This window comes from Oculina patagonica, chromosome 8 (assembly GCF_052425735.1).
Source record: "Oculina patagonica isolate OP01 chromosome 8, crgOcupat, whole genome shotgun sequence".
NCBI lineage: Eukaryota > Metazoa > Cnidaria > Anthozoa > Scleractinia > Oculinidae > Oculina > Oculina patagonica.
Genome location: NC_135765.1, coordinates 5,859,554 through 5,873,794, shown reverse-complemented (window position 1 = coordinate 5,873,794; position 14,241 = coordinate 5,859,554). Strand labels below are relative to the sequence as shown.

Below are 14,241 nucleotides of genomic sequence, written 5' to 3'. Positions count from 1 at the left end.
TTCTCGAACAGGCCCACCAAACGGTCGATTCCTTTTATCAGGAGCCCATGCTTTTATGTATTTTAAAAATACCTAAAAGCATGGTTTATTTTGGTTATTATGGTTGTTCAAGTTTAGTTTGGTTATTTAAAGGGGTTATTCTAATTTTTAATTGAGAATAAAGATGCGGTATCCCTTCTGTAGGTTTGTGAAAGAGGTACCATTTTCTATCGCTGGTATAAGGAAGCATAACCTTTTCTGTTCAAAATGGTATTAGGGTAAGGGTTTGGACCTAGGGGCGGAGCCTCCCGGCATGTATAAGAAAATAAGGTCTCCACCGTACGCACCCTGGTTAGGCAAATCCGTGTTGCCTGCGGTATCTAAATTGCACCGCGTTTCGTACTTAGAGAAAACGAAACAATTCTCGGACCAGGAGAACGGTAGCCTGCGTAGCAAGCGTTCCCGTGCGAGCGAAGTGGGGAAGCTTCCCCACCCCTATCTACACACAGAAACTTCGCTCGCACGGAACGCTTGCTACGCAGGCTAGGAGAACGGTTGTCGGTCACTATCCTGCTCGATTCGATGTCAAAATATGACTTTTGCCGACTTCAGCTAAGCAATAGCAGACATCAAATCGTTTCCAACAGGGAACGATACGAGGCTGCATGTTTTCCTAGCTGGTAGATTTAACCAGTTCAGTTCCGCATAGAAGAATGAAAATGCAAAGGGAAATTTGAGAGTTTACGTTTAGTCTGTGAGATGCTTTCTGTTAGAAATTCCGTCTAATTTTGAATACACAGACTATTAATACGTGTCAAGCTCTTTGTTTAACGTAACATATGTGTATTTCACAGTTCGACCTATTGTTTATTAACATGATTTAAAGTACTCTGATTTTTTCTTGATAATGACATCAAGCCAACGGAAGAAAGCATTAGGGTAATGGGGTAATTAGGGTAATATTTCATTAAAAGTAAGCCCAATAATCCCCACTGTCCTTAAAAAAAATAAAAATAAAAATAAAAACACAAAACGTTTTAGAATTTCTTCCCAAGTGCATTTTTAAAAGCACTTCCGGTTAGGAACCGGAAGTTCCTTTGCATATGGCGAGGAGTGGTTACGTAGTTTAACGAGGGTGGCCTGGGAAAAAGTCTCCAAAAAATAACAACAAAGTATTTTTACGAGTATCCTTTGTAGAAAATATGAGCGAATTAAGGTCAATTATTCTTGGTATAGGGCATGGATTGAAAGATTCTTTATTTGGTATGACAGCACTGTTTAAACTGAGTAGCATCCTGGGCGAAAACCAAACGGAAAATCAATTTAAATCGTCCTTTCGGCGAACCGCCAGGCAGAGAGCCAAGCCAAGTGCGAATTATGTACCGGAAAAGACAACAGATAGGTAAGAGGTTTTTACACCAAGATCTACTGCATAAAAATGTCTTCAAAAAAGTAAAATTCGTTAGCGATTTCAATGAAATTAATATCTAGTTAGGCTGCGTTGAGCTTTCGTTGTTGAGAAACTGCAGAAATTCGGTATACCTGGAAACTTTGAAGCCATATTCCTGAAAAATCTGGATATATTTTTGCGACATTTTTGTGCTACAGGACCACTTATGAATAAATAGCAAGGTTTTACTTATCTGAAGAACATTACATTAATATTGGCCTACATTTTAACAAATTCTAATTATGTACACCAAGCCATCATTATCGTTGATTATTTATAATTTCCTGTCACATTTTTGTACCATATATAGTTATGCTCCCTATGTGGTAATTGTGGTCTGACAATTTTAATATTTAGATTGCAATTTGATTAGTTCTGTAGGCATGAAAGAAATTTACAGCAAAATGGTGCAATGCTGTCTCTTAAATGGAGGAATATTCTGGGTAAGCCATTCTATTTTATATACAACAGCTTTACACTGTAACAATATCAAATTGAAGAGGCCTTTGGCGGGGGGGGGGGGAATGAAAGTGGCTTCACAGCAAAAAAAACCCTCTGGCACCCCAGGTAGGTCTCATTGAAACTCATGTATCAAGTCTATGAATAAAACAATCAGATTGTGGAACATGGTCGTAAACAATGCTAGATATTCATTCGAACAAAAAATTGACCCTCGTAATTACAGGACAGCAGCTTGTTGAACTAGAAGGGAGAAGATGGATTATAATATTATTGAATCAAACATGGACCACACTAGCTAGTGGGAAGGATGGAGTTAAAGAATTTTACCAACCCTGCTCTCTCAGCCAACCTTCTCCTTAACCCTATTGGTCTCTTTACTGGTTACCATTGTCCATACATTCCTGTAAATGATATTTCTGAGATTTTGGTAGTTAATCAAACATATCTAGAGTCAATTGTACTAAATGTCTGTAATTTTTTTTCCCCAGATGAGTATTTTCCTTTTTGAGAGCTATATTATTCCAGGACTTCAGAACTTTACTCACTTTATATTCAGTAAGCACTTATCTTTTATATATCCTTCCAATTTTGTTTAGTTACAGTAGAATCCTGTTTTCTCAAACCCTTTGTTTCTTGAAACTCTTGATTTCTCGAACCAATTTTCACTTCCCTTGGATGATAGAAGTACTTTGTATTTTTATCCCCAATTTTTTAACTTCCTGATTACTTGAAGCAATTTTCATTTCCCCTGGAGGTTCGAAAATTGGGATTCATTGAATTTTTATACAACTAAGATATTTCTCGAACTAGTTAACTATTGCATTTGCATTTTCAGCAAGGTAATTCTGAATATTATGGACCACTGCAGATTTAGTTTTTCAAAAATGTACAGTAACTAAGTATATAATGTACCAGTCAAATCGAAGGTTCAACATCCCCCCCCCGGGCATACCCAGGGCATTTGATGCCTTTGTTGTCCCTGGGGGTGGGGAATTTGATCATTACACATGTGGGGTGGGGAATTTGAACTCTAAACTTGATTTCGTGCTACGTGTCCCAGTGAGTGAATGTGGGTTGATATTAAAATCATGGCAGAGGCTGAAATAAGGTCCGAAATGGCGTGTTTAAGGATTTTAAAAGAAAAGATTGCCACTTTGTGACAACTTGGATAAAAAGTGAAGGGTTACAAAGGCGTTTTCCTGTAGTTTAGACTTGTCTGCAGACTTGGCGCGTGATTTAATTCTCGGAAAAAAGGCATTTTTAATGACCTGAAATGGATCTGTGGTGGGGCATTTGAACGGCTTTTTACCCCGGGGAGGGGGGAATTTGAACACAAATTTTTCAAAAATTCAAATGCCCGGGGTGTTGCCCGGGGGGGGGGGGATGTTGAACTTTCGATTTGACTGGTACATAAGCTGCATGGATAGTGCTCATCATCAAAATCTTTATTGACAATTTTTACATCACTATAATGGACTGTTTAATTCATAGATGCCCTGAGTGGAGGAACACCACAACAGAGTCTGTGGCTATGGAGATGGATGGGACCTTTCCTATCATACTTGTTCAGTGCTTTGTGGGTGTTACCACTCTACTGGCTAAGCAAGCCACTAAACTCATTATGGTATCAGGTAACTGTCATGGAAAATCTGCATATATCATGTCTTTGAGTGAGAAGTAGCCTATAGACCTTTCCCACATTCCAATGAACAATGGCGCCGAGTTGAGGTTAGGGTGGAGAAAAATACAAGAAATGTATGAAATGCCCACCCTAACCTCATTCTGGTGCTATTGTTTTTATGCACTGAAGTGGAATATGGGAAAGTCTTTTAGAAGTACATGCTTAATTTAGGCTCATTCAACAGTCAGATATGCAAAGAGTGGAGGTCAAAACTGCTAGGGCCAAGATTATAATAATCCTATCCAAAACAAATTTCTTGATTTTGATTGATTCTGTGCATGCCTATTCTTTTGCATAATTGACACCTGATCGCATGGTTGTCCAATTACAATTTTTTGTTATTGTGGGTACCTGTAATTGGAGACCTACATCATTGGCATGTCAATCGCATGCAGTAGCTTGGATGAGTTCTTTCTTGCTGTTAAACTTTGTAAAACTGGTTGAATAAACCTTTGACATTTTCACTCAAAAGAGGTTCTTACTTTGAAATTACTCACCCAATAATTAACAAGAAGCTGCAAACTGATTTTACTTGGGCCATCTTAAACGCAGAGAGTTTTTCATGTACTTTGTGCAAGCTTGTAGATGATTATTTCACCCCAGGCAACCTTCAGTTTTGTTTGTCAGAATATAATATTACCAGATGACCTGTAAACAGATATTGCAGGATGGTATGGACCAGGTCACGTACGATATTTAATATTTGGAATCAAGCCCATGCTTATCAGAACCATCGTGACACAAACACTAAAGAATGCGACCAAATTCTTGACTCCGGGCTTCTGCCAGAGTAATCATTTAACCCCTTGAATTGGCAAACAAAATGCCAAGGAGTATTGTGGTGATTGCAGTCAAAAATTTACTGATTAACTATTGCTGTAGACATGAAAAAAAAAAGAAGAAAAATGCTGTCCACCTGGATCTGGAAAATAGTATCTTAATGCTTAGTTTGTCTATTTTCAGGAAATTGCTGATTCTGCTTACCGTACTACAAGAGGGAGACCTCTTGGATTCTTAGCTACCTTTGGAAAAGAAAGGTAAATCCCTACATACTTTTTAGACTACTAGGGGTGGCAAACGTTTAATTTAAGACCTTGTGAGACCACAAGACTAGTATCTTTCTGCAATACCAAAACTTTCTTAGCCTTGCAAAAGAAATCAAAACTCTAAAAGGCCTTGAGAAAAAAAATTGAGATGGCAAGACCTGTGAAAATTTGGCTAAAAGTGTTTTAGACGTTTTTTTGAAGGACCATTTACCACACCTGCTATCAAAATTAGATCTCTCTGCACAGATTGCGGACCTACAGTGTAACCCAAATAACTGTCTGTTTTTTGCACAACTATCGATAAACACTGTTTGACCAAACAACTGCTGTGTCAGACTACACAGTAAGCTGTTCAGAATAGAGCCGTTACCATTGTTTTTCTTAAAATTTTCCTTTTCAGTTTGTCGTCTCATGTCAGCAAGACAGTAGCAGATTTCTTTTTTAGCTTCTTACTACAGATGTTTTTTCTTGTTCAGGTAATGTAAGTTTCCCATAACTTTCGTGACTGTTTAGATACATTCACATCAGGCTCTGCAACTGGTGGTCACATGCCCTGTTTTTCATTAGAAGGGGTTATACGTTTAAGAATACCAGAAATTCAAAGGGCATGTTGAAATTAGTAAGATGGCCAAGTTTCAGGCCAATGGCATTTCAGACTGGGAGTGAAATTTTACTCAGCTTTCAATATTTGCAAAAAAATGACGTAGTCAATTTGCCCTCCAGTAACTTTTTCCGTACAAGCCTTTTAAAAAATGTTTTTGAATATTCAAATCACAGTTTAGTCAACGAGAGTCGTGAGCCTTGCAGCTAACCGTTCTTTGGTCAATGGCCCAGTTAATTGACAGAGCAAAGCATCAGGTTCTCAAAGTCATCTGTAAAGGCGGGAGCAAAGGAGGAAAAAGTTGTGGAAATCGAATGGTTTTCGCATCTGATTGGCCGAGAAGACTTGCATCTTCGCTTTGATTGGCTATCCAAGCACTCCAATGAGAGTAGAGACTCTTTTTTTAACTAAAACCTAAGCTCAGCAATACAGAAACGAACTAAGCATAGATCATTTAGATACCGCCTCTCAAATTTAACTGTTTTGTTTTTCAGGCCATGGTCGTGAGCTTTCTTCCTATCCTGGGACCTGTTATTAGCCTTGCACACATGTGTCTTCTATATTCACTTTACACATTTGAGTACAAATGGGTCAATATGGGTGAGTAACATTTCGTTGCTTTATTTAAGATGAGGCGAAAGTGTTGGATTAAACGCTAACCCAGGTCAAATGCTTGTTTTCGTATAATTTTTAGGGTGGACGGCTCCCAAGCGACTCATGTATGTGGAAACTTACTGGCCGTATTTTGTGGGTTTTGGACTTCCCCTTGCTGTTCTTACATCACTAGCGCCTTCTTTTATAATCAGGTCAGTGTGAAATAAGCGTAAAATAATCATTTATTTGACCCCTGGAGAACCCATTGAGGCTGAGGTCTAAAGTAATAGATACAGATCCAATCTGACGGCCCCGGAGGAAGTGAGGGTGGAAGTGGGGATGGGGGCAAAATTTGGCGGGAAAACATGAACCTGGTGGCAAGCAAGCAATGGCAAACGCGGGAAAATGTGACCAGTGGAAAGCAGGAAACATACAACGTATGGAAAGCGCGGGAAAGCATATAACCAGTAGAAAGTGCGGAAAAAATATAGCCAATCGAATGCACAGAAAATGTGTAACCAGTGGCAAGTGCTAGAAAAAGATGTAACCTGATTGACAACGTGAAAACGCCAGTAGTGACAAGTGCAGAAAAAGTTTCCTTAGCTATGCCACGTTGTCGCGATTGGTTTATCCCAAAATAACAAAATGCGATTGGCATTTTGCACGTGATTGGCCGAAAAGACCACTGCGTCACTTCGATTGGTTGGTACGCAATGTGCTTTTATTAAACCAATTAACGCTTTGCAAAACGAAAAACCAACGTAGCATTACTTTCGGGAAAATTAAAAGAAAGCTACCTTCGTATAGGAAAATAAGAATTTTTTGTTTAGAATTGGTACTTTATCGGCTTGGGTTTCAGACTAGGCTCAAAACAAACCCTAGCTGTAAAGTCAGTTGAGAAAATTATTGCTACAACAATACGTCTGTATATGTACATTCATTACCTCAGTGTTCCCATGTCCCGTTTCCTTTACTTTGTGTTAACAGTTAGACGTTTGAAAATGATTTGGAGGAGAGTGGCAAGTATTGGTTCTTGACGTGAGGGAGACTTGCTTTAGTATAGACACCCTGCAAGTGATTTGATTTTTTTTCGCGTTCAGTTAATAGCCTTTCTATTCGTTCTCTTCAATTTTAGTGGCTGTGTGTTTGCTATACTATTCCCCCTTTTTATCATCAGTGGAAATCAAGCAAAAGTTGTAGAGACAAAGTAAGTATGTTGTGTGGTTATGTTTAAATGTGCACATTTATCTCATTTCACGGAAAATACAGCCAATCAAACGGCTAAAAAGCAGTTGTATTTTCAGTGTTAGTATAAACTTTTCGTGTTCAATTGCGAATACGTGAATTTCATTGGCTGCGCCATTGTTGACTGTTCGCCGATAGTCCGCATCTTCCGCGTGCGTGTAGTCTGTTTCACGATTTCAAAAGCCCTTCCCTATACATTAATGAAGGAAAAACTACGAGCAACAAAGGTTTCAACTAAAATAATTACAGTACTCGCTCTTGTTTTTCATAAGCAATAGTCAACTCGATTACGTGTCGTTGACTATTTGCATTGAGACTGGGAATCGTTGGCGAAACACGAAAGGGTACTATCTCCATGTGATTGCTGGTTAAAAGTACTGCGTATGGAAACAGCTGGAAACACACTTCTGCGATCGTGTGCCATCACGATTGCAGGATTTTAGAAAATAGAACCATGTTCTGTTATCGGTGATCATCGCCTGCATCCCCTCCTATAATACGGGAGTTTGTGATCGCGGCCATTGAAACTTATCCCATTTTGTTGGATTATGAAAATAGCCCCTCCTACTTTTCACAAGAGCCAATTTGCATTTTACTTTTGCACGTAGAAACTTAATCTTTTGTCAAACCGTTGCATTCTGTATAAGCTCTACTACAAACTTAATACTCAAAGCTGCTCACATGACCATACGACCATTACAAGTAAAATATGGGGGAGGAAACAAACTAAAAATTTGTTTAAATTTCGCACGTTTGAGTTTCTTAACGGGCATGCTACTGCGTTTTTACGACTGAATTTTTAATTCAGGAAGTTTAGTGGTTAGCCGAACGGCACCCGCACAGTTGGTTGGTTGGTTGGTTGATCCATCAGCTGTAAACATTTTTTGCAACTCCGCTGACCAGCCGATATAATAGTAGAAAAATGGAGCAAGGCGGCCGTAGAAAGGCGGCCTTTTAAATTGAAAGGGGTTTTACAAGGAAAACAAAAAGCAAAGAACAAAATGCGGCTGACAATTATGTGTGGAAAGTATTCGACCGCCGAAAAAGTGGAGATTGAGAGCCGCAAAAGCGATGTAACGATCGATCTCTTTCGTATGTATCTGTCGAGCTAGCGTCCTACATGTAGGGGCATTCGAAAACTAAATCGGGTTTCACATTTATAAGCTTCATTAACGATGGATCTATCTAGAAACCGGAGCGTTGGCTAAAATCGAGTGCGTGGCTGCTTCTGCTTGTTCGAAAGAAAAGGAAAAGCTTTTCAGATGTAACAGCACAACCAGTACATTTGTACCTGAATCAGTCTATATGTTCTGATATATTTATTTACAGCGTTATTACTTAACGGCTTACATGTAAATTATTCTGCAATGCATACCTACGGAGCGATATAATAAACAAACCATTTTAGTGCTATGGGTTAAAAAAAGGAAAAAAAGAAAAAAAAGAAAAGAAAAAAAAACCGTCTCCTCTGGGATTCGAACTCGCGACCTCTCGCTCCTTAGTCAGATGCCTACACGATTGTGCTAATCAGATATACTAATTAAAGTGAGACGAAAATATCTTATATCAATGTAAAAGACATTCCGCCGTTTATCTGTTATCATGTGCATCAAAGAAATGTTTCAATCACCTGCTGCTCATATATTTATAAGGAATGAAAGCTTAACTTTTAAAATTGGTGAAAAAATTCAGTCGTGGCTCGAAGAGCTCTTTGATTTCGAATTTGGTCATTACACGTTGTTTTGCCGTGCCTAACACGTGCAGAACCAGCCCTTAACTTATCTTCCTAACGTGCGGTAATTGATAGATTTCCTGTTTTTTTTTTTTTCTCTGTGTAGTCAACTCCCAGTGAAGCTATTTTCCGTGGTGATTTGGCTAACTAACAAAGTGTTCACAAGACGAAAAGTCACAAATAGGACCCAGGCCCCTGGCCCCGACTCTACGGTGGGCACGTGACCGACTACAGGTCTTTGGTTACCAGATCACTGCTTTAAAAACGCGTTAGCGATGGGAAGGAGATTCACCAAGAAGGCAAAAATCACCATGGGAAGCTATTTTGGGATTAAACGCCTCAGTGACAGAGATCACCTGATGATGAACAATACTTGTTTTAGAGCTGGACAAAGTGAAAGCAAAAAAAAAATCTGAGTTAACGGATGGAGGGTTTGCAACAACATAAAACGGAAATACCACGAACAGATACCGATACTCTTATTTTTTCCGTCCAAAGATGACATTTTTTATTCTCATACAAAAGACTGCTAATTTTACGTGTGTTTTGTTTCCTATTATTATTGTTTCCTATAATACTCATTTATAAACTAGCGATGAGTGCAAGTTCAAGTTTTAAAAATAATTCTTGTGTTTGAATAAATTTAATGAAACGTTTTCTGCTATTCCGTTACATCATGTTAAATTCTTCGTCACCAATCTCAGCGCGGCCTTCGCAGAACTACCGGAAGTGACGTCGGTAGCGGCAACTTTGATCTCAGTTCCGCCGAAGTAAACGTTCAGTTCTATGTTCCGGTGCAGCCCTTTGGAAACATCAGGGCTGATGATCTGGAAGGCAACATTCTCTGCCATGACACCCGGGTCTGTGACGAACTGTACGTTTTTGTTGTGCGTGCTGAAAAAACGCAACGACGCCGTCGTCTGCTCGGGATGAACGGGCGAGAAGAAAAACGATCTCTTCTCTCCAACTTTGACCTGTTCGTCTTCTTTCACCAGAATATCAAATACATCTTCACAGTAGCTCACCCCACAGATGTCCGTCTTCTTCTCTTCAGGGTGTTTATTGGAGTCAAACGCTTCGTTGATGTCGATGCCGTATGTTTTCGCCATGACTCGTGTCGTGAGGAGGTCTGGTGCCTGAGCGAACATTACCGCGCCCTTGATGATGGCGAGCTCCGCATCGCGGGGGGTCAGAACTCTCTTGTCAGGGAAGGCCTGGGTTATAGCTTTCCTCAAGGGCAGCGCCTGCGAGAAACCGCCGACCAGAAACATCGTGTTGACATTTGCGTCCTCCATCTGCTTCAAGAGCGACTTGATCACGTCTACAGTTTTTTGGACTACTGGTTCGTAAAAACCGCTGATTACCTCGAGGCTGAGGCTCAAATAGCCGTTGCTGACGTTCACTTGATTAGCTTTGTAATTCATCTTCAGTCGTTCGTTGATATTGTCGTCGCTTCCTATAACGCGTGAATACTCATTCACAAAGTTAAACGGCAAAACGATGCTGACTTCCTCGTTGTCGACCCCCTCCTCAGCTCGTTTCTGAATTTCAAAGTCGTTCATGATTTTTTGCCAGTCGTTAGGGAAGTCCCTTCTGAACTTGTTGATAAAATCCTCGCCGAACACCGTCATGAGCATGCGTTGGAATTCCCTGTCCACGTGCATGCCTCCCAGTTGGCCACCCGCTGGACAGTGAATCTCGCGGATTGTGCCGTCCTCTTGAATCTCGTGCACTGTGATGTCCAACGTGCCCCCTGAAATAAAAACAACAAAAAAGTTTTGTAATTAGACTTAACCGTAACCAGACTGTGATGTGTCAGCTGAATAGTACATCGCTCCTTAGCGAGTTAAACACTTAGCCTGCGTAACAAGGATAGTTTTTTTGCTCTTTTCGCACGCGCCTGAAAGAAAAATTATCTCCCCCTCCCCCTCCCCCCTCCGTCCTCTCCGCCCCCTGCATTCGCGCCTTTGTTTGCTGATGTGTCGGTTACGCAAATTGTCTACTCGGCGAATCCGAAAAGCGCGAAAACTTTGATTTGACTTTGACATGTTAATTGTGCCGAACCACAGTGATTAAATTACCATTAGATGGATTTGCAGTTTATTTATAAGGATCTCACAATGGTTTTTATCCTCGTGACACAACGTAGCACAAACACATTTTTGGGGACATTTACAATTTTCTGTGAGAATCGCCCAAGAAAATCACTCGGATTCGAATTATTGCTTTGTTACTGTAATTAAATAATCAGTCGGGCTTGAAACACTTTCACGCACAACTAAAGCACAAACAATCTGGTCTCTAAGCTATAACTAAAGAGTTCATAAAACTATTAAATTTACTGAAAAAGACAAATCATCACCTCCATTGTCAATGACGATGTAAGAAGCGAGGCCTTCGTTCACTGATTCGTCCCCAGTCTCCCCCAGAAAATCCTTCATTTGTAACGTTCTGCAGTAAAACGAGGCGGCCTCGGGCTCAAGAGCGATTAGTAGTTGATCCGGGTCATCAGGCGACGCCAAGCCGGCCTGTTGGAAGAAACACAATAAACGTGACTGATTAGCGTGACTTTAAGGAAGTTCTTGTCACACAACCCCTGTCATTTAAACGAATAAATAAATAACCGAATAAACAAATAAATTTGCAGCGTCAAATTTTGAAGTGAACTATACAGTATCCCTGTAGAACCAGAGATTGCACAAACCAGAGAGGCAAGAAAATTAAAAAAAGTTTTTTTTTACCTTGTAGGCCGCTTCTCTCATAAACTCTTTAGCGGTCGGCTCCCAAATGGCGGGAACCGTTACCACCCACTGTACGTCACGTGACTCGTAAGTCTTGCCCCGCTGACCACTAGCATTGATGCACTCCATTGCCTTATCGCCAAGATACGCTAAACAAACTGAAAACAAGTTTAGTGCCTTGACTACTGCGCCATTTGGCGCCATCAGACTCGTGTCCTTGGAAAGGTCCTGATAATTGAAAATAAATTCATTTATAGCAGTCAGTTTTCAAGTCTTCCGTCTTATGCTCGATTGTAAATAAAATCTACAACTTAGCAAAACAATGCCAACTATGCAGTTTACTTCTAAGAAAACAATAGACAGTCGATATTAAAATCAAGAGCAATTTAATAATTTTTGTTCATCTCCACGCCAAGTTTTGACTATCAACGCCAGGTCACCAGCGGTGCATGGGAAAAAGAGCCTGCGATCATGATTGCCCTGATCACTTCGAGGGGAGGGGAGAAAAAAGTGTTTTGATAGTTTGTAATTGGTCGAAATAGTAATTTGATTCAGGGTGAGTTTAGAAATCACCGACAAAGCGTTTTTTGTAATTTTGTATTTCTTTGATTTTTTTTGGCTGAATTTGTTATTCAACTGAAATTTAAGCGATTTGTGAGTGGCGACACTATAAAACATCAAATTTTCATAAATCGTCAAGTTCGCCAAGATTTAGTTGTGTGATAGTACCAAGTACAAAAATCTTGAGTCGAAGTGGAAAACCGTACTCCTAAGTAAATAAATGTCACATTTTAGATCACTATATGTTCTGCGAGGGACTGGCAGCACTTCAGTTCCCCAAAACGACAGCAACTGCCACCGACCGGTGTTCCGTGGCCAGCAGTAATTTATTGTCCCACTTTTGACTTCGATAATTTGTAAAATTGTCATCTCGAGTCTAATTCTTAATACACTCGGAACTTATTAGCTACATAAAGCTATTCGGAAGCGGAATTTGGCTTCAAGTTTATTACTAGGGTTACTAGAATAATAGTACTGTAGGGAAATGAAATTTATTACACGCGCGTTTATACTAACAATGGGTGGCACCATAGCAAGCCACATGAGTTCTAATAAGGAGTGCCATACACTGGTCTAACAAACAAAGGTTGGAAACTTGTGCTTGTTGCATACTAAAAGATTTGGTTTGTTTGCGGCAATTTATAAAGCTACCAGTTTCTTTCCTTTCCATTTTGAAGTTATTCCCTAACGAAGCTCTACGTTACGGTGTGAGTAAATGTGTTCTAACGGCGGGAATCAGCGCCGGAAACAACAATTTAAGAAGTGTGTTTGCAAACGGGCGAAGCGTGTAAAAAGAAGCCGTTTTACCTCTTCGCCTGTTGTTTTCACCGTGCGTAAAAATTAAAACAACAGTCAAAAACAGCGCTTGCTTTCGAACAGAATCAGCAGGTAGGAAAACCATTACAATAACTCATAATAAATGTTTTTTCTTTTGTCAAGGATATTTACCTTATCAGCGACAATCAACAAGACAAAACACCAGCATGCCCCCAAATCACCCAAAGTTCACACAATCTTGCAAAGAAATCTGGGTGCGCGTCGCTTCACGTAAAAATATTTTGTGGTAAAATATCCCGCCTACTTTTAACGCGAAAGCAAACTTACATATATCAAGAACAATTTAAAAAGCAAGAATTTTATCACATCGAAGCGGGAAAAAAGTGGGATTTAGAAAAATCGAGCGAAAACTGGAACAAAAGGGAGGCTATGATTTAGACATAAAAGGCATAAACAACTCACTTACCTTTGTGTTGTAGAGAACTAACTTGAATCTTTCGAAATAAATGAAATCCTTGTTGTCGCCTTTAGCAAGATGTTTGGCATATGCTTCAACAGCTGCGTGACCGAATTTACTAAAGTTTCCGTCCGGTGATAGCAGAACGCAAGTCGGCGTTTTGTAGAAGCTGAAACCTTGCCCGCGTCCCCAACCACGGAAAACCTGGATACCCGACTCGCCTAGAACATTAGCTTCAGCAAAACCAAACCCAGAGTAAGTGGTGCCGAAGTCGATGGCTACCGTAACTGAACGCTTTTGATTCGCCATGTTGGTTGTGTTGAGGCGTTATGTACGAATGTCTTTAAGTGGCGAGAAACGTCTGCAAAATTCTTGTGCGATAGTGATATGATACGTAAGCTGAGTGATCAAGAGACCAAGAATTAATCTAATTGGATGAAAGAATTAATCTAATTGGATGAGTATTTCTCGGTGGTCATTTCAAGGTCAAGATAGGCATCAGTACACACGACCTCCACGCTCAATGCCTAGCCAGAAATGCGATGCCAGGGCTAGAAGTTACTAGATTGAAAGTGTTGACAGTGAAATGAACAACAGAACGTTCGATCAAGAGTGCTGCAGGCTTGAGTGATTCCCTGTGCTGACAAAACTCAGCGCGTGTCATCAATTACATTAGCGGAGTAATTTTGTTATGTCAAGAGCTTTAATAGGCCATTTCTGAGTTACCCTTTGCCTCTGTTTCAAAACGAGTCTACGTGCGAAACCATTCAAATGAAAATGAGTTTGATTTGCATGAATGGACCTGTAGGTGAAACTCATTTTCATATGAATGGTTTCGCACGTAGACTCGGTTTGAAACAGAGGCATAGGGTAACTCGGAAATGGCCTATTTTTTGATTACATTCTATTTTCGAT

General features: G+C 40.0%; 2 protein-coding genes across 2 annotated transcripts; one reads left to right on the top strand and one right to left on the bottom strand.

Annotated features, from left to right (window-relative positions):
- The first annotated feature begins 1,136 nt into the window (after positions 1-1,136).
- Positions 1,137-9,454, top strand: LOC144663445 (etoposide-induced protein 2.4-like). The gene is made up of 10 exons (XM_078524401.1): positions 1,137-1,381; positions 1,803-1,872; positions 2,380-2,446; positions 3,383-3,522; positions 4,536-4,609; positions 5,019-5,094; positions 5,714-5,819; positions 5,914-6,025; positions 6,949-7,020; positions 8,897-9,454. The coding sequence occupies exons 1-10, from the start codon at positions 1,182-1,184 to the stop codon at positions 9,012-9,014; spliced, it is 1,035 nt and encodes a 344-aa protein (XP_078380527.1). The 5' UTR covers positions 1,137-1,181; the 3' UTR covers positions 9,015-9,454.
- On the bottom strand, positions 9,363-13,661 carry LOC144663405 (heat shock 70 kDa protein 12A-like). The gene is made up of 4 exons (XM_078524335.1): positions 13,336-13,661; positions 11,532-11,759; positions 11,153-11,318; positions 9,363-10,543 (listed from the first exon to the last, which is right to left on the bottom strand). The coding sequence occupies exons 1-4, from the start codon at positions 13,633-13,635 to the stop codon at positions 9,465-9,467; spliced, it is 1,773 nt and encodes a 590-aa protein (XP_078380461.1). The 5' UTR covers positions 13,636-13,661; the 3' UTR covers positions 9,363-9,464.
- Between the last annotated feature and the right edge of the window lie 580 nt (positions 13,662-14,241).

Bases quoted from the DNA above. Each gene is read 5' to 3' on its own strand.
- LOC144663445 (XM_078524401.1), top strand. From the start codon at position 1,182: ATGAGCGAATTAAGGTCAATTATTCTTGGTATAGGGCATGGATTGAAA. The intron at 1,382-1,802 runs GTAAGAGGTTTT...CAATTTGATTAG, and splicing joins CCGGAAAAGACAACAGATAG to TTCTGTAGGCATGAAAGAAA. The intron at 1,873-2,379 runs GTAAGCCATTCT...TTTTTTCCCCAG, and splicing joins TAAATGGAGGAATATTCTGG to ATGAGTATTTTCCTTTTTGA.
- LOC144663405 (XM_078524335.1), bottom strand. From the start codon at position 13,635: ATGGCGAATCAAAAGCGTTCAGTTACGGTAGCCATCGACTTCGGCACC. The intron at 11,319-11,531 runs GTAAAAAAAAAC...TTCTTCCAACAG, and splicing joins TGAGAGAAGCGGCCTACAAG to GCCGGCTTGGCGTCGCCTGA. The intron at 10,544-11,152 runs GTGATGATTTGT...TTTTTATTTCAG, and splicing joins CATCGTCATTGACAATGGAG to GGGGCACGTTGGACATCACA.